Genomic DNA, 20,659 nt, shown 5'->3' with positions numbered 1-20,659 from the left:
GTGCGACAGCAGGGAAACTGAAAGGACTCTAAAGGCCTACGTTCTGGAAAACTGGGCATGGAAATCGCAGTACAGCACAGATTCCACACTGGGGAGAAGCACGCAGTGCTTCGCAGGGGCGAACTGTCTATGCAGGTACCATGGAGGAGCAACCCAGACCTCATCCTGCCCCATCTCCAGCACATGAGACAGGGCAGCTGCTTGCCAGGGATGTGGCCAGCAGCCCAGAGCGATCTCCGAGGATGCCAGGGCTCAGCACCACTCAGGATGCATCCGATGTGCTGAGTGGCAGCAGGGTTAGCCTGCTTGGGGATGTTCTGCCCTCCCCGTTGCCTGCCAGCACAGCATGTCCCCAGGTGACAGGGACATCCTGGGACACCCTTCAGGCCAGGCAGCGGCCACGGACCATCTCCAGGGAGGAACAGGGTCCAGGGGGTGCTTCTCCCCAGCACGACAGATGCTGGAGATGGACAACAGATGGGCAACTGCTGATGGGACAAGCAGGGGTGGAATCCATTCCTCTACAAAAGCATCACGTTATAAGCATATGACCGATGGGTTAAAGCAGTCCACATGTAAGCAAACTTCAGAGCTCCAGTGCCACCATGCGTCATGTATCCTCACCCCACGCTGCCATCCCCATGCCACCTGCGCTTTCGGATCTATCTCCCTCTGGATCCGTGCCCAAAGGCGACTCGGCACCACAATCCTGCACTGAAGATGCTTCATGCTAGAGAAAAGAATTAAATACCCGGGGGCTAGAGCTGCTGCTTCGAGGAAGCCCAGGGTGTCCGCCCTTGCTCAGGACAGGGCGCCCAGCAGGTCTGGCGGGGGATGCCCCAGGGCACCTTCAGGGCCAGGAACGGGCCCCAGCGAGGCGGGGGAGGGCGAAGGGGCCGGGGGGAGGCGGCAGCCACCAGAGCCGGGACCAGGCAGCCCGCACCTCCCCTCAGCCTCCCGCCCTGCACCCTGGTGCCTTTAAATGAAAACCGGCATTTTATACCCCAAATAGGTAGCGTCTGCCCCCGCCCCGCCCCGCGCGGTACCGGCGGCTCCCGAGGCTCGGCCCGGCCCCGCTCCCTGGCACGCCTTGTCCCTCCCCGGGCGCAGACCGCAGCCAAGCCGGGAGAAGCAGCAGGCCAGGGACGGATGCAGGGACAGGACCGCTGCCCCCAGCGCCAAGCCCAACACCGGACCCAGTCCCAGCTCAAACCCCAACACCAAGCCCGACCCGACCCGGCCCGGCCCCGCTGCCAGCGGCAACATGGCGGCCCCGCCACCGGGCCGGGCACCGGCACGGCACGCATGCGCGGCCACGACGCTCCCCCTCCCCGCGACGCTCTGGGCTGCGGCGTGCCCCTCTATGGTTCCCCCCGGGGCGCTCCACGGTTAAAGCACCGAAGCAGCTCATCGCACGCCCCCGCTGCTTCTCGCCCGGAGCCTCTCCGGAGACTCTCGCTGCGCGCAGAGGCTTTTCGCCACCTCCGCGCCCTAGGACAGCCAGGTCTTCATAGGGCGTGCCAGTGCTCTAGCCGCCCTCCCCGTCTCTATGGTGTGTTCGGCGCTCTACGTAGCGGCCTCCCAGCTCTTCACAGCCACCAGGGCCGCGGTCTGTGGCGCCTCCTGCCGCCGCCCGGTGCGGGCCCTGCTTTGCCCCTCTCCCGCAGAGAGCGGGGCCGGCCCGGTCCGTGCGACCGCCGTGCTCTCGGCATCACACATCGTCTCTACGGGCGCGGCGCTCTACCCGGCAGGTCGCTCTCTATGGCGGGCGGCGCTCTAGCCCAGCCCGCCCGCGCTCGGTGGGGCAGCCCCGCCCCGGGGCGGCCCGCGGCGCCGGTTGACGCCGCCTGAGGCGGCCGCGGTCCCGCCGCTGCTGCCCGGCCCCGCGGCCCTGGGGCCAGGTGGAGCCGCTCAGGAGGAGCTGGGGTGGCTCCGAGCTCCGGGGGAGCTGCCGAGGTGGGTCGGGGCCTGAGGCGGGGGCTCCTTAGCGGCCCTCGGGGCCCGGTACGGGCTGTCGTGCCGGGGCTGGCTGCGGGGCCTGGCCCGGGCCCTGCGCTCCGTGCTGGGAGGGGGCGGGCGGCGCGGGGGCTGCTCGGAGGCCGGCGCTGCTGGCGGGCCGGGCGCTCAGCGTGCGGTTGGTAACGTGGCGTTTTCCGCGTGCCTCAGCGAGCTCCAGTCGTAGCAGCCGCGGCGCCCCGGGCAGCGCCGGCCCCGAGCTGCCGCAGTCGGCGTGGGAAAGCCTCCGGGCGGCCGTTGCACCGGGTGGGTGCAGGGCCCAGCCGGAGGGAGCAGGGCAGAGCCGCGACCACCAGCGCGGACCCTTTGTCGTCCCTGCAGCGCCCCAGGCCCGTGGGAAGCCTCGCTCCGTCCTTTCCCCCACCTCAGCCCCGTGCTCGCACGGCCCCAGGTAACGTTACGGGCCCGGGGTTCAGACGGGGATTAAGACGTCAGATCCCCTTAGTTTGTGATTAAAAGCTTGCAGGCAAGGGCAGCGCGTTTTCCTCTCCTTCCCTGATAAAATGCAACCCCTCCCTGCCCGGGAGAGCTGCCTGGCCCCTCTGCCAGGGCACGATTCAGACTGGGTGCATGAAGTGATTTACTAACAGGAGTTTACTGTCTTAAATATCCCCGTGGGAGATATACCACGAGGGCTGGCTGCTTTGCTGAAGAAAAGAATTAGAGCTTGTTTCTGTTAAGCTGTGCAGCCTGAAAAGGCTTTGCTTGAGATAGCTGAAGAAACAGCAAACAGGAGATTGCAGTAAGGCTATGGAAAGGGGGTCTGGAGTCAGGCGGCTGGTGTTAAACGTGGGCTGAGCAGATAATTACCTTTATTTCTAGGAGAATGAAGTAGCTGCGAAGCTGGTAGTGTCTGGGATGTCTTTATTAGCTCCTTAATTTAATTGAAATCCCTTGCGGGGAAGGGCTGGAAGGATAATCTGATTCCTGACAGCTGAGATCTCATACAGTTGTCTGCTGTGGCAGAGCAGTCTGCAGTGGGGGGGCAGGAGCCTTTCTCAGCAGGGAACAGGCAATCAGCCTTTTGTTTCTTTTGTAATTAATAGGTAAGCTAGGTCAGCTCAGGATTTTAAACCTTGAACTCCGCTGGCAATGGAGTGGCTGTGTCTAAGAGATGCCTGCCGTTCCAGGGGGCTTGGCCCACCACAGGGGTTTGTCACCTGGGTTAGTGTACTTGGCTCCTCTGGTTCTGGCACAGCCCTCTCAAGGCAGCAGCTCTGTCACAGGCTTTGCTGCACTCCTCTCTATCCACATTCCCTTTCTTTATTAATTTCTTTCTCTCTTTTTGAAGTATGAGGCCTGTTGTGCTACCAGAAATTTTCCTGTTTCTTATGGATCAGAAACCTTTGCTTTAGCCAGACGCTTCTAGCAGTGAGAAAGGATGCGTGAGTATAATCCACTGAACGTTTGGAAAAGCTTAATGAAAAACACATAATTTTTTTTCAAATGCCAAATGAGCTTGAAAAACAGGCTGGACATGCTGTCACAGAGTGATGAAACAGGTCTGTTCACAGCACAGCAGTTAGGGCACTGGAGCAGCTTCCCTAATGCCAACAGGCCAGTGTCGCTCTGTTCCTGGAAGGTTTTAGCTAAATACTGGTTGAAGACCACAGATCGGTGTGGTTTCTCCTTCCGTGTATGTTTTCATTGGTGGAACTATTTGGTCGCTAATTTTTCCAGCTCATTATTTTTCTTTGCTCAAAATGGGAATTGTGGCTTTTTATCAAGGAGGTTAAAAACAATATTGGTTACTTCAAATGCTTCTTGTGTGAGCAGTGTGACAAACTGCTCAAGGGCCAGGAGGGAAGTCTGGACAGACAAGTCCCTGCTGAGGGCCCACTCTTCCTTCCGCCTCCTTTCACAGCCTGTCTCTTGTCTTTTCTCTCAAGAGACTTATGATAATTCCTCAAATCACAATATATTTGAGTTTTCTCCATTTCCCTCTAGCACCTGCTGCCCTGTTCCTCTTGTTCACCCTGTCACTTCAAGTGTGAGTTCTGTTTTTCATCTACCATGTGGTGGACTCTTCCATAGGATGAGCCACACAGAACATATTCACATATAATGGCTGCATGGGGGGTTGTCTTGCTGTGGGAGAGGGGCAGGCTTGGTAACTGAACATGACTCCCTTCCCAAAGTCCACTTGCGTTTACATACAGGGTCATTCAATGTCTTCTTCCTCCTGCCTTTTCTTTTTTAATTTCAAGGGAAATTTTGTCTTGAAATCTCTTAGCTGTTGCATTTTGCTGCTACCCAGGTGAGCTGTGTGTGGTCTGGACAACTAAAGATGAGAAGCATAAAGGCGAAGTAAACAGGAGGATTGGGGGGAAAGAGCTGTTCGCGTAACTAATTCCAGCCAGGAGAGAGCTGTTAGCTCTCACTAAACAAACACAAAGGCAAAATGTAAATCCTCTCAAATCATATAGCCTTTTTTGTTGTTGTTTTCAACTCCTCTTAGTTTCAGTATCTCTTGGAAAAAATTAATTTAGGGCTTCTCTGTGAGCTGTTTGTGGTGTCTGCTTCCTGCAAGAACAGCAGAGATGCAAGAGGTCTCATTGATTAAATATCTGGGTCACTTACTATTCCCTATGTTTTTTCTCTGGTAAGTGTTGATACTGGAAGAGGGTGAGATAAAAGGAGCGTGTGCAGAAAGATACAACTTCAGCTGGAGCTGCCCCAGGCAGAGGCCGCTTCCTAAATGGATTTGTAGATGAGCTTTTCCAGTCAGTTTTGGGTCCTGTGTGAGGAGACATGAGACATGTGCAAATAAGCTTGCTGCTTCCCTGCCTGCTGCCGTTGGGTTAGTGGACATCCTTGGTACCCAAAAGTTAAACTGAACAAGTGTCTTCCCTCCCGTGTGTCTTTCTCAAAGAATAGTCTCAAGCTTTGTGAGCTGTGATGCTTGGTTCAGGGAGTTAAATAATTTCCTGCCAATAAACATCATAGTCAACTTTGGGGTTTCTATAGCTGTAGATTTTCTTTACTTAGTGTTAAGTTTGCGTGTCAGATTTGGCTAATTCTTTTTTCCTATACTAAATTTTCAAAGCTGGGGAGGTCGCACATGTTGGAAAGCATTTTCCGAGGACTTAGCACGGGTCTTTCTACAAAACTGATATTCTGGCTGGCTGGAGACTACTAAAGAGAAAAGTGAGTATTCTTGTGTGTCTTCAGATGCCTGGTAACTCTGGCTCAGGCTGTGTAAGTTCTCTGGTGCCCCATTTTCTTGGTCTGTAGTGAGAATGCTGGAGTCTTTCAGGATGTTGCAGCTCAGTCGGCATTTATAAAGAATTTCACAGGCTTCGCAGCGGTATTTGAAGTGCAAGGTCAGTTGTGTTAGCAGAGATCTTGGTTACTGGAGGTGTCAGGCAGCCAGCAAGGAGCTCCCGCTGCCTGACCTCCTGTGTGGAGTGAGACATCAGCTTCTGAGCTGTTTCATGTCTTGTATTAACGATCTGGGTGAGGGGACCAAGGCTGGGCCATGCTGACCTGCAGGGGGGCTGGGCTGAGGGGCGATGGCCGAGGCCAGTGGTGTGAGGCTCAGCACCGCTCTGTGCCTGGGGGGACACCAGCCCCAGGCAGCTGGGGGCAGGGGCCTGGGAACTGCCCGGCGGGAAAGGGCCTGGGGGGGCGGCTGGATGTGACCCGCAGGGTGCCCAGGTGGCCAAGGCCAACAGCACCCTGGCTGGTAGCCGAAACAGCGTGGCCAGCAGGAGCAGGGCAGTGACCGTCCCTCGGCGCTGGTGCGGCCGCCCCTTGAGCCCTGGGGGCAGGTTTGGGCCCCGCAGGGCAGGGGGGGCACTGGGGGGCTGGAGCATGTCCAGCACCGGGCAGGGGCTGGGGCGAGGGCTGGAGCACAAGTCCTGTGGGGAGCGGCTGGGGGGGTTCAGCCTGGAGAAAAGGAGGCTCAGGGGGGACCTCGCTCCCTACCGCTGCCTGACAGGGGGGTGTAGCGAGGTGGGGGTCAGTCTCTTCTCTCAAGTAATAGAGCAAACAGCCTCAAGTTGTACCAGGAGAGGTTTAAGCAGGTTGTTAGGAAAAATTTCTTCACCGACAGGGCTGTCTGGCTCTGGGACAGGCTGCCCAGGGAAGTGGTGGAGTCACCATCTACAAAGATGTGTTTGGGGACATAGCTTAGTGGTGGTGGCCTTGGCAGTGCTGGGTTAATGGTTGAACTCGATCTTAAAGGTCTTTTTCACCTAAGTGATTCTATGATTGTATGGCTTCCAGGACAGCCCGATTCCCTGCAGCCTGCTGAGGAGTGACTATTGCATTTTAGCAGCCACAGAAATCAGAAAATTCTGAGTTGAAATCTTTCTGTAGTGCTCACACTGTCAGGGACTTGTGCACAAGCTGTGGCCAAAAACCTTGCAAAACTTGGTAGCTGAAAAGTGCATCTTAATCTCAAACCATGTTCTCTTTATAAAAATGTTTGCACTTTTTTTTTTTTCTCTAGAGCTGGCTGTCTGCATTATTTTATTTTTTTTCTGGCTTAGCAAATTGTTGTCTGGCAATGTGGCACCTCTGCTGATTTCATTGTTATTGCCAGCTTTTGAGATCTATGCATTGAATCAGCTATGAAGTAGGAAAGCAGGCTGGATGGCCAAAGCGTCAGTGTCTGTACTCTCCAGATAAGAAAATGAAGGAAAATCAGAAGTCTAGGATAAGAAATGCTTTCTGAGTCTGTGCTCTTATCCAGTGGCACCACATTTCTATGCGCTTCAGACCAAAGTGCTGTTAAAATCCTGCTGGGTTTAGACCTGACCTCCAGAAATTAATAAACATGACAGCACATGTAGACCCTAGCTTCATATCTTAAAACTTGTAAGGTTTTGCCCTTGCTCTTTGTATTGAAGAGTTTTTACAAATCTCCCTCTGAGAAATCGCCTTCTAATCTCCAACCTAAAATTAACCACAATTGGTTTCCTTTTCCATGCCAGCTGTGTCCTTCAGTAGAAGTAGAGATCTTCTTCCTCCTCGTTGTTTTGCATACTTTTTCCAGAACTGACCTAATTACTGTATTCCCCTAGTTCTTGCTTCTGTAACCAAGGTCACTTTTCCCTGCTTCCCTGGTCTCTGTAGTTCTATGTGGGAATGGTGAATTCAAACTGGGAAGGCTGGAGAAGGGACAAGACCTGCAGCAGACGAGGCTTTGCCAGTATTTAGCACAAGAACATTGCACGCACAGCTGTCTCTTCTGGAATTGCTTTGCCTGGTAAATCCTAGGATCTCATCTGTGTGTTCTCAGGACTGTGTTCTGCAGTGGTTTATGGTGGTCACAAAATAAGCAAGACAGCCTTGTCTCTCCTCCTTCTGCTTCCAGCTGATGCCTGTGGATTGGATTAGCTTGTTTATTTAAAAACATTGGTTGACCCCTAATGGTTAATTCCCTGTTGCTTCTGTTACATGCAGTTTTTGAGGGCAGCCAGTTTTCACATGCAACGTCCTGGTCTTCCTCTGGGGTGTTGGTGATGCCTACTATCTACTGCAGCTGCTCTGAGCAAGGGATGCCCAATTTCACGGAGATTGTTGCAGTCTGTGTGATGTTAACAATAAGCGTGGGTTGTAGGCACGGGGAAAAAGCTTGGCAGCGTGCCTGACTGTGTTGTCACTGGGAGAATACAAAAGTGACAATGGTACTTGGACTTGGCAGTGAAAGCATTTAATACGAGACTCTCCAAACTCTGCGTTTAGGTTTTTTTCATGTCCAGATGGTGCCTGGGAGGTAAGTGACTCTCTCCTCTGGCCAGGCTGCCAGTCATCATGCCTACTTCTCTTCTTCCTCCTCAGTGGGCTAGGTCTCACTCATCTTTTTTGTCAGTAAATTACAGTTCTGGAGGATGATACTGGCTTTCCCAGAAATGCTTCCAGTACCTGGCACAAGAGTGTAGAGATTGAGACCAGGATGTGATACAGTAGCACAGCCGAGTCACCTTGTTCTTTCCCTTCTCTCTCTCCTGATTCTCAGGATGTGGTGCAGGAGGCTGGCATGTCTGTTCAAGGTGCCGTGCCAGCTGAGTGGAAGTGCAAGACATCACTTGCTGTGGCTGTCCCGTGACAGAAAGGCTGTCCTCGGTGCTGCAGCTCGCTGGCATCACACAGCCCCAGAGTCCCTCAAATGTGCCTGGCAGTTACATGGTGACCATTTAGGTAGGTGTGTTGGGTGTGTGTGTACCTGATTTTGAGTCTGTCTGGGGAGAGGAGTGAGATTTTTTTTTTTCTGCCCTTGTTTCCCGGGAGTGATTTTTATTTTTTTTTCCTTCTGAAATGGCCTGCGTTAGAGGGATGCACACTGGAGTCTGTTTCATGTTCCCTTTGGGAATTCCCAAAGGCAGGGCGGAACAGGTTTCTCTGCTGGCGGTAAGTCTTTTACCATAAACAAGACAATACTAAATCAGAAATCAAATCAAGGGATTCCTGAGCCTTGGCCTGTCAGTCGCTTGTTTTCTGCGTAGTGCTCTGACCGGCAGGCAGGATGGCTGGTTTGGTGTGTGCCTGGCTGTCTTGCCCCTACTTGTGCAGGTTTTCTTTAAAACATTGATGCATGAAATGCTGTTGCTGAAGCAGGTTTGCAAGCAGCCTGTCTGTCTGTGTGGCTGGATGGCATGAGCAGCAGGGGGCATAAAAGCCTTTGAGAGACCGCTTAAAGAAAAAGCAAGGAGAGCGCGTCTTAATGTGAAGTTATGGAGCAAGCCAGTTATGAATGCTGTCTAATGCTGATATTTGTCCTGTTCTTGGAGGTGACTTGGCAACTGAGGCATATGTTTCCCCATGGCCTGTTTGATTTGGTCCAGTGTCTGTCTGCCAGGGTGATGGCCACTGAGGCTAATAATGAGATGTTGGTTATCTAAGCCTCTTGTAAGCAAAGGGAACAGCTCAGTACTTTATCCAACACAGTGGCCCCAAGAAAGGCTGTTGTTTTCCCACTGCAAGGTGACCTCTGATACCTGGATTTCAAAGCTGAGTGGGACTAGAGCAGGAAGGGCTCTCCTGTTGCCTCTGCTGGCTCTGACCCCCATCTGAAGGGCTTTGAGTATTCCTGAGCTGTCCTGGGATGGAGCAAGGAGGAGAGACGTTATTGTAATGCTAAGTGGATAGCAAAGCTTTGCATCGAGGTCTTGATGTTGCCTGTAATGTTTGTACAGTTTGGATGCCGGTGTGATTATTTGATTCACTCTTCCCTGTAATTCCTGTGCTGGGGTCTACAACTATGTCATGTACAGCAGCTGTTGTACAGTTCAGAGTTTATGGCTTGTTGAAGAGGTAAGTATGTGACCAGCGTGTTTGTCGGCCACGCTTCTTCCTGTTGCAGGATGAGATTGCCTGTAGGCTTGGTGAGAAGGGAGGCAGTGGTGAGATCACTGACAGCCAGGCCTTTTAAGAAGATATTCTGCCTGGTCTTCATGTGACAGGCTAGCTTAATGTACGTAAAGAGGCACTGCATCCCCTGTAAGTGGGATCATAACTTGTGGGCTCTTGGCTTCAGTTCTTGATTCTCTTTCTTCTCACTGTTCACACCAGTGCATCTTTTGAGCCTGTCCCTCTTTGCAGAGCTCAGGTATGCGAACACACTGATGCGCTTCGATTTTGTGTGGCTGAGGGACCACTGCCGCTCTGCTTCCTGCTACAATGCCAAGACGAACCAGCGCAGCTTGGACACGGCTAGTGTGGACCTGGGTATCAAACCCAAGGCTGTCCGAGTGGATGAGACCACACTCTTCCTCACGTGTAAGAAGCAAAGCACCTGTGCCCTTTGTATTTCATGGACCACCAGCCCTGCTTGGAGGGAGCCATATTGCTGGATCCCACTCTTAGCTTTGCTGGGAGAGGGCAACCTTATTTTTAAATCAGTAGCTGTTTTGGGAGGGGGTTAGCTGTAAGCAGGCTTTAAACACTGCTCTTCTTAGCAGCATGTAAGTGCATCAGTCTTCAATCTGTGTCTGTTTTCCCCAGCCCTTTTTGGGTAGAGCTGTGTGTATCTTCACTGTCTGCATATTTTACCCGTTTGTTTGCACACAGCAGCTATGCAGGTAGTGAACAAATTGGTCAAGAAATGGTTGGTTTTCTTTTCATTAACCTGTCCTGTTTGAGCTGGTGTCCCTCATCAGAATTCACATTTTCTGTCCTTTCTCCTTGGCTTCCCAGCTGCTTTCTTCCTTTTGTTGTAGCTTACCTTCTTTTATGGGCCTGTCTTCAATGCTTTACTTCTCCTTGGAGTCCTGTCAGTAGAAAACAAACCCACTGAAATTGAAATACTTGGCTCTGAATTTGGAGTTGTTGCAGCAGCGACAAGGCTTTTAGGACTTGTGGCCTTAACCAGATAATATTTTGGGTGGCATCAGAGTGCAAAGAGTCTGTCACCAGACAAAATTAAAAGGATGGGGACTGTCCTAGACTGACGGTTGCGCTGGCCATGATCTCAGGCTGTTCAGTGCAATTGTGGTGACTGCGACTCTTCTCCCTTGTCAAAGGGCCGGATGGGCACGTGACGCGGTATGGGCTGGAGTGGCTTGTGAAGAACAGCTATGAGGGGCAGAAGCAGCAGGTCATGCACCCGCGGATTCTCTGGAATGCAGAAATTTACCGCCAAGCCCAGGTCCCATCCGTCGACTGCCGGAGTTTCCTGGAGACAGATGAGGGGCTAAAGGAATTCCTGCAAAACTTCTTGTTATATGGGATTGCTTTTGTAGAGAATGTCACTCCCACCAAAGAGGACACGGAAATTTTGGCGGAAAGGATCAGCTTAATCAGGTAACTAGGGCTGCCCTGGGAAGGCCACTGACCATGTTGTAGAGGAGCTGTGAAGCGTAGACTGCCGTTTTCTTCTTGTTTGTGTGCTGCCGCCGTATCCTATATATTGTGCAGTGTTTGTAAACAGAAGGTTTGGGTCTTCTACAGCCTCTGGCCACTCCGCTTGAACTGAGATGGAGTATTGCACTGTGGGATCTGACCTCTTTTTAGAGGGAAGTCTGGAGTCAGCAGGTTATGGAACTGCCTCAGGAGCATATGATGACTTGTGCGATAGTGGGGTTGTGCACAGGGAGGAGTGACTGAAGGAAGTAGCCTGTCTGGGAAGACTAGAGCTTTGCAAGGAGAGACATTTCCTGTTATGACTTGAAAGGTTAGGAAGGGCAGCCCTGGCCCTGGGAGCCAGGGAGATCAAAAACAATTTGTAGCTCTTGCTAAATAAAAATATTGAGAAATATTTCTTCTGTGTTTCTTTAGAACACACCAACAGCATGGCAGGTTGGGGTTTGAGTTTAGGTTTTTGTCCAAGATACAGAAACAGTTGAACTTGCCTTGGGCCATTGGAAGAGGAGGATTTTCTTCTAGTGAATAGTCACTCCGAATAGAAATGAGGGGCTCCAAGAATATCCAGCCAACTCTCTTTCTCCAGGCACCCTCACCCTGTAGTGCTTGTCCCTGCCTTCTGTCTGTCCCCTTCTGCAAATGTTGTAGTGGGGACATGGGTGAAAATTCAGGATCCTAAGAACAAGAAATGGGATAGTTGGGTAACTGCAGTGGGTACAAGCAAGGGCTAGGTGCACTCTGGCAACTCCTCATCCCTCAGTGGCTTCCTTGATTTGACTGAGACTGATGTTTGGTGTGGCAAGGTCATCTGTATCTGTGGAGGGGAAGCAAGACTCGCTCCCATCAGTCTTTCGGGAAGGAAAGGGAAATTAAGTACTAGAAGCAGCATTAGAAGCACCATCTCTCGACAATGTGACTTTCGTTAAGTTGTTCTGCCTTAACTTCTTGTGTACATAGGACGGAGAGGAGCAACTTCATATGCAGGAGAGGATCTGTTTTACCAGCGCACTGATCCCCGCAGTGCTGTGTGATAACTGCCTGCCTCTTTTGCAGGGAGACCATTTATGGTAGAATGTGGTACTTTACCTCTGACTTCTCTCGGGGGGACACTGCCTACACCAAGCTGGCTCTGGATCGTCACACCGACACAACCTACTTCCAGGAGCCCTGCGGGTAAGTGCTTTGGCTGGTTCACAGACACAAAGTGCAGAAGGCAGGAGCAATTCACAGTGATGCTGTGATGCTTGGGCTTCATTGTCTCCAGTGCTACTGATGGGATGTACTTACTGCTAGTCACACAGCGATTCTGGGCCCTCTCTGATCCCTGTGGACTGGGGAGGTCTGTAGATCTATGCTCGGAACTTCTTTACTGCCTGCATTCTGGAAGACCTAGGACATGGCTGTTAGTGCTGGCTGCTGCTTGGTATTGCTGTGGTTCAAGCAGTTTTTGTAGCCACAAAGGTGGCTCAGTGCTGTAGCTGTTTCTAGTTGTTTCTGTGCTACTCTGAAGCCTCTCTACGGAAATCCCCCTCCTCTGTCTCTGAACTGACAGACAGCATTCAACCTCACAGGAATGAGCAGCTGATTTTGTCTTTTGGATACATCTGGCAAAGCGGCAAGCTCTCCTTGCCCGCATCAGCACTGTCTCTTTTGCTGGCTGAGCTCTGTCAGCGGTAGCCTCTGGGAGAGGAGGGAGAGCAGCTGCGCTTGGCACAGCCCGCAGTGACTGTCTCTGTGCTCCCAGGCTGTGTGAGTGGTTGCTGATGGATGTGCTGTGCTCACATATGCTCTGTGCTGTTGCTCTGTTTCAGTTCAAACAGGTTGGGGTTTGCATTTTGGCAGTGGTTCCAGCCCTGTAGGTAGTTAGAAACCCGGCTTCCCCAGCCCTTCGAAGTTCACACCTGTCTGCTTGTAAAAGCAGTTTGTAGCTACAGCATTGTTTCCCAAATTCTAGCTTGCAAATGGCTTTTCTGATACACCCTCTGGGGCGTGAGTTTTATACACAGAGAAGGGAAGGCAGCAGCCTTGGTCATAGCTCACAGTGAAGTACAAGAGGCTTAGGCTTAATTTCTATCTTAATTTTTTTTTTTGGCTGCTTTTATTTCAATCAAGAGGGGAATCGTCAGGAAATGGCCTGGAGTGGAACAGGTGGAAGTACTGTGATCTGGTATGGCACTAGGGCTACAAAGAGGAGTCACTCAGTCCACACCTCCTGCCCTAGGGCAAGATTAGCTCTTCCCAAGTGAGGCTGTTAACTTGCTAAGCATCTTAATGGAGAAGGCCTGTGATGCAAAGCTGTAAAAGTAGAGGACTAAGAGGTGAGATCTGGTGGCTGCATGGGGATTTCAGAGCAGCTCTTCAGACCAGGAAAGGTCGAGTTACCCAGGTGCTGAGCACTGTTGTCTGTGCCCAACCAGGCAGGAAGCTTTTGGGCAGTAGCGTTTGTTCTGAAGCAGCTCGACATCAGGAGCAAAGTAAGTGGATTTTATTGTGCTCCGTGGAGCTGGAAGTAGATGCATAAAGCATAGGTCCTGCCACACACTTCAAGCCAGATCTAGTTGGCGTCTCTGTTCCAAGTACACAGCTGACTGCAGAGCCCACATGCTTTCGTGACCTATGCAGCGTTAACCTGCTTGGCTGACTTGTTTTAGGAGCTCGCAAGATCTTCCCCAAAATCAAATGAAAAGAGTAATTAGTAATCAGAACTTCAGCCTACAAAAGACCTTTGATTAAACTGCTTGGTGCCAGAACTATAGAGCTCATTAGTTATTTTTATACCTTTTCTACTTGGAAAGGTTCCCTGCAGGTAGGTGTATTCTCATCTGCAGCCAACTGAAGTATATCAAGCAATGACAGCGTGGGCTAAATTAGTAGGGCAAACCATCAGTGCTTGCAATTCTGCAAAACCATGGTTGTGCAGGAAGAACATGAATTTCTTGCTTTCCTGAGCCCCCATCTCTGTCAGAAATCCCTTCTTCCCAGACTGTTTCAGACTTACTTCCAAAACACCTGAAACAGTCTTTGACCTGCTTCTAAATGAAATGAGGTGTTTTTCAAGAAAGATGTGTTCATTTGAATGTCTGCTTTCCACCCATGCTTTGGCTGAATTCAGCCAAATCTGACAGGTCTCCAGTTAAATTATTGCAGAGTAGAGGATAGAAACTCCCCAGGCTATGGGAAAGACTTTGATGTTACCTCACTCATCAGGTACCAGAGAGCCTGCCCTCTGAAGAGACTTTCCCAGTGCACCCAGCTGCAGGAGGTTGTTGCCTTTGAGGCACAGGGTGTTCTTTGCTCCTGTGCTTGTGGACTAACTTTGTAAAATTATCCTGAAAATGTTGTGGGTAGAAGGGTGGCTGATCACCCAGGTGAAAAGGTGCTGGTGAGGGTGGAGCTGGGAGGTCCTGCCACATCAATTGCTGTGGGTCTGGGTTAAGAGGCTCAGAAGGGAGATCAGAAGATAAGGGCTTTCCCAGAAGGTCACAGTTAATTTTCTAACAAGTGAGGTTGATACACTGTGAAAATTGGGAGTAGGTGGCTTGAGGCAGCTCCTGGGTATTTGTTCCTAACAGTACAATGCCTATGTTGCTTGGATGAAGGAAAAGAGAAGCTTCAGAGAAGTAACAGAAGGACAAAAGCTGAGTTGGATGGCTTCCCACTAGGGAGGGGATGTCCATGTAGGTAAGCTGCTTACTGGGGACTCCTCCACTCCAAGCTTTCCAAAGGGTCTTTAATGTATTGCCTTGAGGAATGTCTCCTGCGTGTGGGAGACCACGATGTACGTGCTTTTGAATGAGAGTCACCCTGGACTCCCCTTGTAGCTCCTGGAGACCTCAACAGTACAACCAGCATGTCTTTAACTGTCCTTTTGTTTTGAGGTGCTCTAGAGAAGTTCTGTGCTTTTGAACCTCTGCATCCTACTGCCTGCATGGGTTTTGGGTGACACAGGCCTGATCCTACACCACCTGAAGTCTCCCAGACTCATGTCACTTGATTTGGGAGGCAATGTAGGCAGTTCTCTCAGAAAGGAAACTGTGTGAGATTGGGCCTGAAGAAATGGCAGGTACAGCCATTTCTTGCCGGTCTGTCTCCATCCCCTGGCAGGTCTTGGTGAAATAAGAAGGGCGGTGCATCCATCTGCATCTGGCTGCGTCGGTGGGGAGCACCTTCTGTCCATGGGACAGGCAACCAAGGTCTTTTCTCTTGTGCTCTGGGTTCTCTCGCCCGTGCAGCATCCAGGTGTTTCACTGCCTGAAGCACGAGGGCACAGGTGGGCGGACGCTGCTGGTGGATGGTTTCTATGCAGCAGAGCAGGTTCTCCAGCAAGCCCCTGATCAATTCGAGCTGCTCAGCAAGGTGCCGTTGAAGCACGAGTATGTTGAGAACGTGGGAGACTGTCACAATCACATGATCGGAGTCGGGCCGGTTCTCAATGTCTATCCCTGGAACAACGAGCTTTATCTGATCAGGTAACATCAACGTGAGACCTCTTTTTTTTATGGGAAGGAGAGGGGGTTGTGGCAGGTGGTAGTGGTTTTCCAGAAGATACCATAAACTAAAAACCAGTGTATGTTTGAGGGGCAGGGGTGAAACCACAGAAAAGCGCTGCATTTCCTCCTGGGCTGTGCATTACCGCTTTAGAGGAAGTGTCAGAACCACCGATACAAAGGCAGGTGTCAGTACTGAGCTTTGATATTTGGGGTTTTTTCCCTGCTCCTGTCATCCTCCTTTCAGCTCCATGCCCTCATCTCTCTTCGCTTGAGAGGCAATAGAATTCAGCCCTTCTCTGAAAAAGCCTCTAGAAACTAGCCTGGCATACAGGGAACATGGATAGTGCGGACTGGTCCCCTTCTGTAGGAAATTTGGGCTGCTTTCTGAGGCTCTGGCTTGTCCTAGTGCAGGAGGCTGTCTAGCATTGCCTTGCACTCGTATTCTGAACAGCCCTCGGTCTTGCCTGTTGTTGTGATGCATCCTTCTGTAGAAAATCAGCAAGAAGAGTTTTACACCTTGCTCCCAGTGCTGTGTATCTTCCTGAAAGTCCTGTGCTTGCAGCATAGCCTCCTTTAAATACTGACTAATCCTACAGGATCCTGAGGTTCCCTTTGGAAATACCTGGCTGGGCTTGTGGAGCCATGGGGGGAGTCTCTAACCTCTTCTTTGTTTGTAGATACAATAACTATGATCGTGCCGTTATCAACACAGTGCCTTACGATATTGTACATCGTTGGTACGCTGCGCACCGCACACTCACCACGGAGCTCAGGAGACCAGAAAATGAACTGTGGGTCAAACTGAAGCCAGGCAAGGTAGGACTTGGAGTTGGAAGGCTTGTCTGTGTTTGGTGCAGGGAGGGAGGCAGGGTGCTCTTCTGGATGTGCAGACTTGTTGCCACTAAGGTAAATCCTTCAGGCAAGCTCCATATACTGCAGTTTTCCTCTTTACAGCTGCTTTAAGGTGCCCTGTGTTACAGCATTGGCATCTCCTGTGCATGTGTTCCTACTGTCCTAAAAATATACGAGCTTCCAGGTAAAGCAGAAGTTTACTTCAAACTCTGCCTCAGAGGACAGTTAGTCCAAGCTGGGGGAGACGAGGAAGATCTTTCCAGTCACTGAAATGAGGACCCTCGGAAGCAGAGGGGCTGCAAACACTTAACTTTCAGCCTCTAACTTAATCCAGAAGAAGATTTTATTTTGATAGCAATATAAAGGTGTGGGAAGCTGAATTTACTTCTGTTCGGAGGTTATATTTGGACCCTTACATTGCCAGTGAATCACAGGAGACCTGGGCCATCTTCACTGTCACAGAAATGGCGAAGGTGCCTTAGCACACCTTGGTATTTAAAGGAAAAAGCTCTGCCCTGTGTTTGAAAGGCTGATGCTGCGTACAGCTGTGGAGGAGCTTGAAGGGCTAAACCCACAGCTGTGGACTTGAAGGTGTTACAGTGCCTGGCTTCTTCCTTCAGCTGTGCCTGCTTGAAAGGGGCTTTATTCCTACAGGGTCTAGACTCAGCCTGAGCCCAAAAATGAAAGGGTCTAGCAGGGAACGTGGTCAGAGCCCCTGCCCCTCTCTGTTCCTAAGGGTGCCGTGGTGGGAAGTGACACTTACAGGCAGAAGATGGCCACTTTCTGTTGCCGGTGAGCTATTGCCAAATCTTTCCAGCAGAAAAGCAAGGAAACAGCCCAGAATGTATTTCTGTGGTTTGCTAGCTGTCGTGTTTTAACTTGTGGTTAGCAGCAGAGCAGAACTGCTGGCTTCAGGTAAACCAGCTGTGCTAGAGCACATGAAACATCTGGCTAGAGTCTCTTGTTGTCTGACAGTGGTGAACAGGAGGAAGGGTCATGCCCACTGTGGCATGGTCTTACTTGCTTTTCCAGTCTCTAGGGATCTGGAGCTCCAGGACCTGTTCTGTCAGAGGGTCCTGGTCCTGGCTGCAGTGGTTGCCTTTCTTCTGACAGCCTTTTCTCTTCACTGCAGGCACTGTTTGTAGATAACTGGCGTGTCCTGCACGGACGGGAAGCGTTCACAGGGTACCGCCAGCTCTGTGGCTGTTACCTGACGAGAGATGATGTGCTGAACACCGCACGCGTACTGGGACTCCAAGCTTAGCCCGGACCGCCCTCTGCGGAGCGGCAGTCAGACCGCCGGCACCACCACGCTGGTGCATCACCACGACTAAGATGTTGCACATACCTCAGGCACCTCCACCCTCTCTAAGCAGTTCTCGGTGCCTCCTCAGGAGAGGGAGCAGGTGGAAGCCAAAGGTTACGGGAGCTTTATGGGACCGTATTCTGCCTTTGAGCATGGTCAGCTCTTGCTGTCTGTGCACCCGGCCTGGTCTTTCCAGCCTGTCAGTCTGTGCCAGCTCTGCTGAGTGAGAGCGAATCATACCACGGGAAGTGTGCCTGGCACCTACTGATGTGAAGTGATCCTCCGATCTAAGTGCCTTCAGGATCTGAAGTCTTTGCATTTTTCCCTATTGTTCAGCCTTTTTTGTCAGCTGGCAGTTCGAGTCTGGCTTTTTTTAGTGGAGCAGAAAGGAAATCTCCGGGGTCTTGTCTCACCCCAGGCTGAACTTCACCCCCTTCTAGAGAAAATGGAAATCTGTGGTCCCTATTTGATGAAAATGCCACTACTCAAACTGAGGGCTGTTGACGTATTTCAGTGCTTGCTTTCCTCTTAAACATACTACGTACCCCCTTAGCAGTCACTGACACAAGCTGTGCTGCTTGAGAGATGGCCAGGAAGGAGAGCTTGGTGCAGTTAGGGTATTTCTGAAAAGGTTTAGGTTAGAAGGAAAGGGGGAAGTAGCAAGATCTGCATGTTGGGAAGGAGAGGTGACTGTGTTAGATGGGGGATGTGTTTCTCATGTTTCCTTGACTTCCAGTAATGTAATGCTGGCTTCTTCCTGCCTGTTGCGCTGTGCTTGTATCAAGGGCAAGTGCTCAGCAGCTACAGTATTTGCTGACAAATTTCCTACTGTGCCTGCTCTTTCATCTTTTCTGAAGAAGGAATTTGTGTTGCGTCATCGTTAAACTGGCTGCTGCATGAGGCTGACCATTGAGTTGTTTGTTCTTTTTCCATCAGATTCTTTGCATGTGAAGGTAATGAACACAGAGGTGACTTTCAGCTCCTGGTAGCTGGGAGGATAAATTGGAGTCTGGCAGGGCCATAAAAGCAAGTTCTGTCGTTATTAGAAACACTGGAATTTTAGAATGGAGAGGGGATTTTAGGATTTGTTTATTTTTCATTCTGTATCTTTTGAGGGTGTTTGCTCTGCTCTGACGAGAGAGACCTTAAAACGGGGCTGGTCCCTCTCCTGGCTTTCCTGTGCAAGCAATATGCTTGGGTCCAAGGTATGAGTGCAGTGCTAGACTTGCTGTCCTCATTTAATCTAAACACTGAATATATAGATCCTAGTGTTAAGAGGCACTCTTGAAAGCTTTTTTTTATTTTTTTCCACATGGACCAAGCGATGATGCGGTCTCTCACAGTATTTCCATCGTGAGTTGGAAGGGGTTTCTGAGCGAAGGCTTGGCAGGGAGCTGTTGATCAGAGGATGAGTGAGGAAGTGAAGCATGAGCAATGGTGGCAGGTAATGCAAGCTTGAAGTGAACTGGCTTCTGTCAGGTACATCTCCCCAGGCCTGTGAACAGCAGCCTCAGACACAGGCAGGAGCGCTCATTTTCCTCTAGGCTGAGGCAGTGAATTCCTTGAGCAGCCTGCAGCGTGTGTTCTGTTACTTTCTTTATCAGGCATTTTGTTCATAGGTTCTCCTTAGGTGCCAGTTATGCCAGCATGGCTTAGATGCAAAGTTTTACAAATCTTTGTGCATCGTCTTGAAGTGGCAACCCACAGCGGTTACGTGTGCTCCCCCTCACACAGCTCGGGTGCGCTGGGGTTGGTTTCACCCTGTGCTGCTGGGTGAAGCTGTGGCCTGGAGCATGGGGGAAGAGGTGGTGACAAAAAGCGATCTCTGTGTTAGCTGATGAAGGAGAGGACAAAGGGGTCCTGATCAGTATTTGAAACCCTTGAGTAGCGGAGCTGTCTTTCAAATTATTTGGGGGTATCAAGAGTTCCTAAGCTCTTTTTTGCCTCTCTGTGCCTCTGGGATGTGAGGGAAGGTGCTTGGGTATCATGGAAACCTTCCCTTAGTCAATGAGGTCAGCTTTACTTTCCCCTGCTCATGGGACCTCTGTCTTGGTCAGCTGCAAGCTGAATCTGCTGCTACCCTGAGCTGGAGTGTGCAGGACTCTGGCTAGCACAAGGGAGAACCGACCAAATTCTGTTTGATGACAGATTGTCGTGACATACGTGCCTTTCTGACAAGGAACACAGTGACTGTAGCTCTGCCTCCCACCGTGGCTGGTGCTGCCAAGGGCCGTGGTCTTCAGAAACCAACCTCTTACCAGCCAACTCCAAGCCAACACACTCCTCAAAGTGATTGTGTAATCTCTTTGGAGGAAAATTTTTCACTGCGAATGTAGAAGAAACACATTTCCTTATAGGTATTATCCAAATTAATGTAGCCACCCCAACAATAAAATGTGGAGTGGAGAGAGCTTTGTTTAAATCTTGTGCTTTATGTCTCCCCACTTCCCAAGAGGGCTAAATTCTTCCTAAGCAGCTTGTGAGCATTAAAACTTTATTTGAAGGAACAGGACTTCTTGGCAGCTGCCACCTGTCTGACACTGGCGTTTGTTGTGCTGTGTTACAGAGCAGGTTGTTTGCTGTAATGGTATCAGATCTGGTTTTGTAATCGGGCTTTTTCAGTTCTTTCAGCCAATAAATGATGAACAGCTTCCTTCTCCTTCTATACTGGTGATCCAATGTATGTGTTTTAAAAACATTTTCCACAACTAAGAAATAAAGTCTTCAAATAAATGATTTATAAGTAGTCAGCTTAACAAAATACATATTTCAAGCAATCATGAACTTGAAAATAAGTGTATTGCCCACCAAGTGTGGAATAAACATGAGGAGCAGTAAAGTGATGCATCTCCATTGACTTCTCATCGTTCATTCTTCCACTGGCCACAGGAAGGCAGAAGATGCAAGAAATTCATATTAAAAAGTCAACGAGGGGTGTCACCCCTGTGTGGCTTTGGGGATGCTGCTGCTGTTTCTTTTGCTGTGCTAGAGGCGTTTCTTCTGGGACTCCGAGAAGTGCTGTTCAAAAGCCTGAGGGACTGCAGGCGTTTTGGAGGAGCTGCAGGGTGTGATGTCTGTCATGCTGAAGGGGGGGGGGGGAGGGGGCTGGGGCTGGTGTGAGGATATAGCGGAGGGAATCTGGGAGCGCAGTGGGGATGGTTTGAGCGTGCATGGGGGAACATGGAGC

General features: G+C 50.8%; 1 protein-coding gene across 9 annotated transcripts; it reads left to right on the top strand.

Annotated features, from left to right (window-relative positions):
- Window positions 1–1,798: 1,798 nt before the first annotated feature.
- On the top strand, window positions 1,799–20,311 carry TMLHE (trimethyllysine hydroxylase, epsilon). Of its 9 annotated transcripts, XM_055818138.1 has the most exons (11): window positions 1,812–1,956; window positions 2,177–2,407; window positions 3,308–3,401; window positions 5,063–5,163; window positions 7,982–8,163; window positions 9,565–9,741; window positions 10,485–10,764; window positions 11,878–11,997; window positions 15,057–15,293; window positions 15,992–16,130; window positions 17,299–20,311. In XM_055818138.1, the coding sequence occupies exons 5-11, from the start codon at window positions 7,983–7,985 to the stop codon at window positions 17,428–17,430; spliced, it is 1,266 nt and encodes a 421-aa protein (XP_055674113.1). In that variant the 5' UTR covers window positions 1,812–1,956; window positions 2,177–2,407; window positions 3,308–3,401; window positions 5,063–5,163; window position 7,982; the 3' UTR covers window positions 17,431–20,311. The 9 variants fall into 9 exon arrangements, with proteins under 9 accessions (XP_055674111.1, XP_055674112.1, XP_055674113.1 ...); XM_055818139.1 differs by lacking the exon at window positions 3,308–3,401; XM_055818137.1 differs by lacking the exons at window positions 2,177–2,407; window positions 3,308–3,401 and having other exon boundaries at window positions 1,807–1,956.
- The last annotated feature ends 348 nt before the right edge of the window (window positions 20,312–20,659 follow it).

The sequence above is a fragment of the Falco peregrinus genome, chromosome 13 (assembly GCF_023634155.1).
Source record: "Falco peregrinus isolate bFalPer1 chromosome 13, bFalPer1.pri, whole genome shotgun sequence".
In the NCBI taxonomy this organism is placed as follows: Eukaryota; Metazoa; Chordata; class Aves; order Falconiformes; family Falconidae; genus Falco; species Falco peregrinus.
This window is presented reverse-complemented; position numbering and strand designations above follow the sequence as displayed.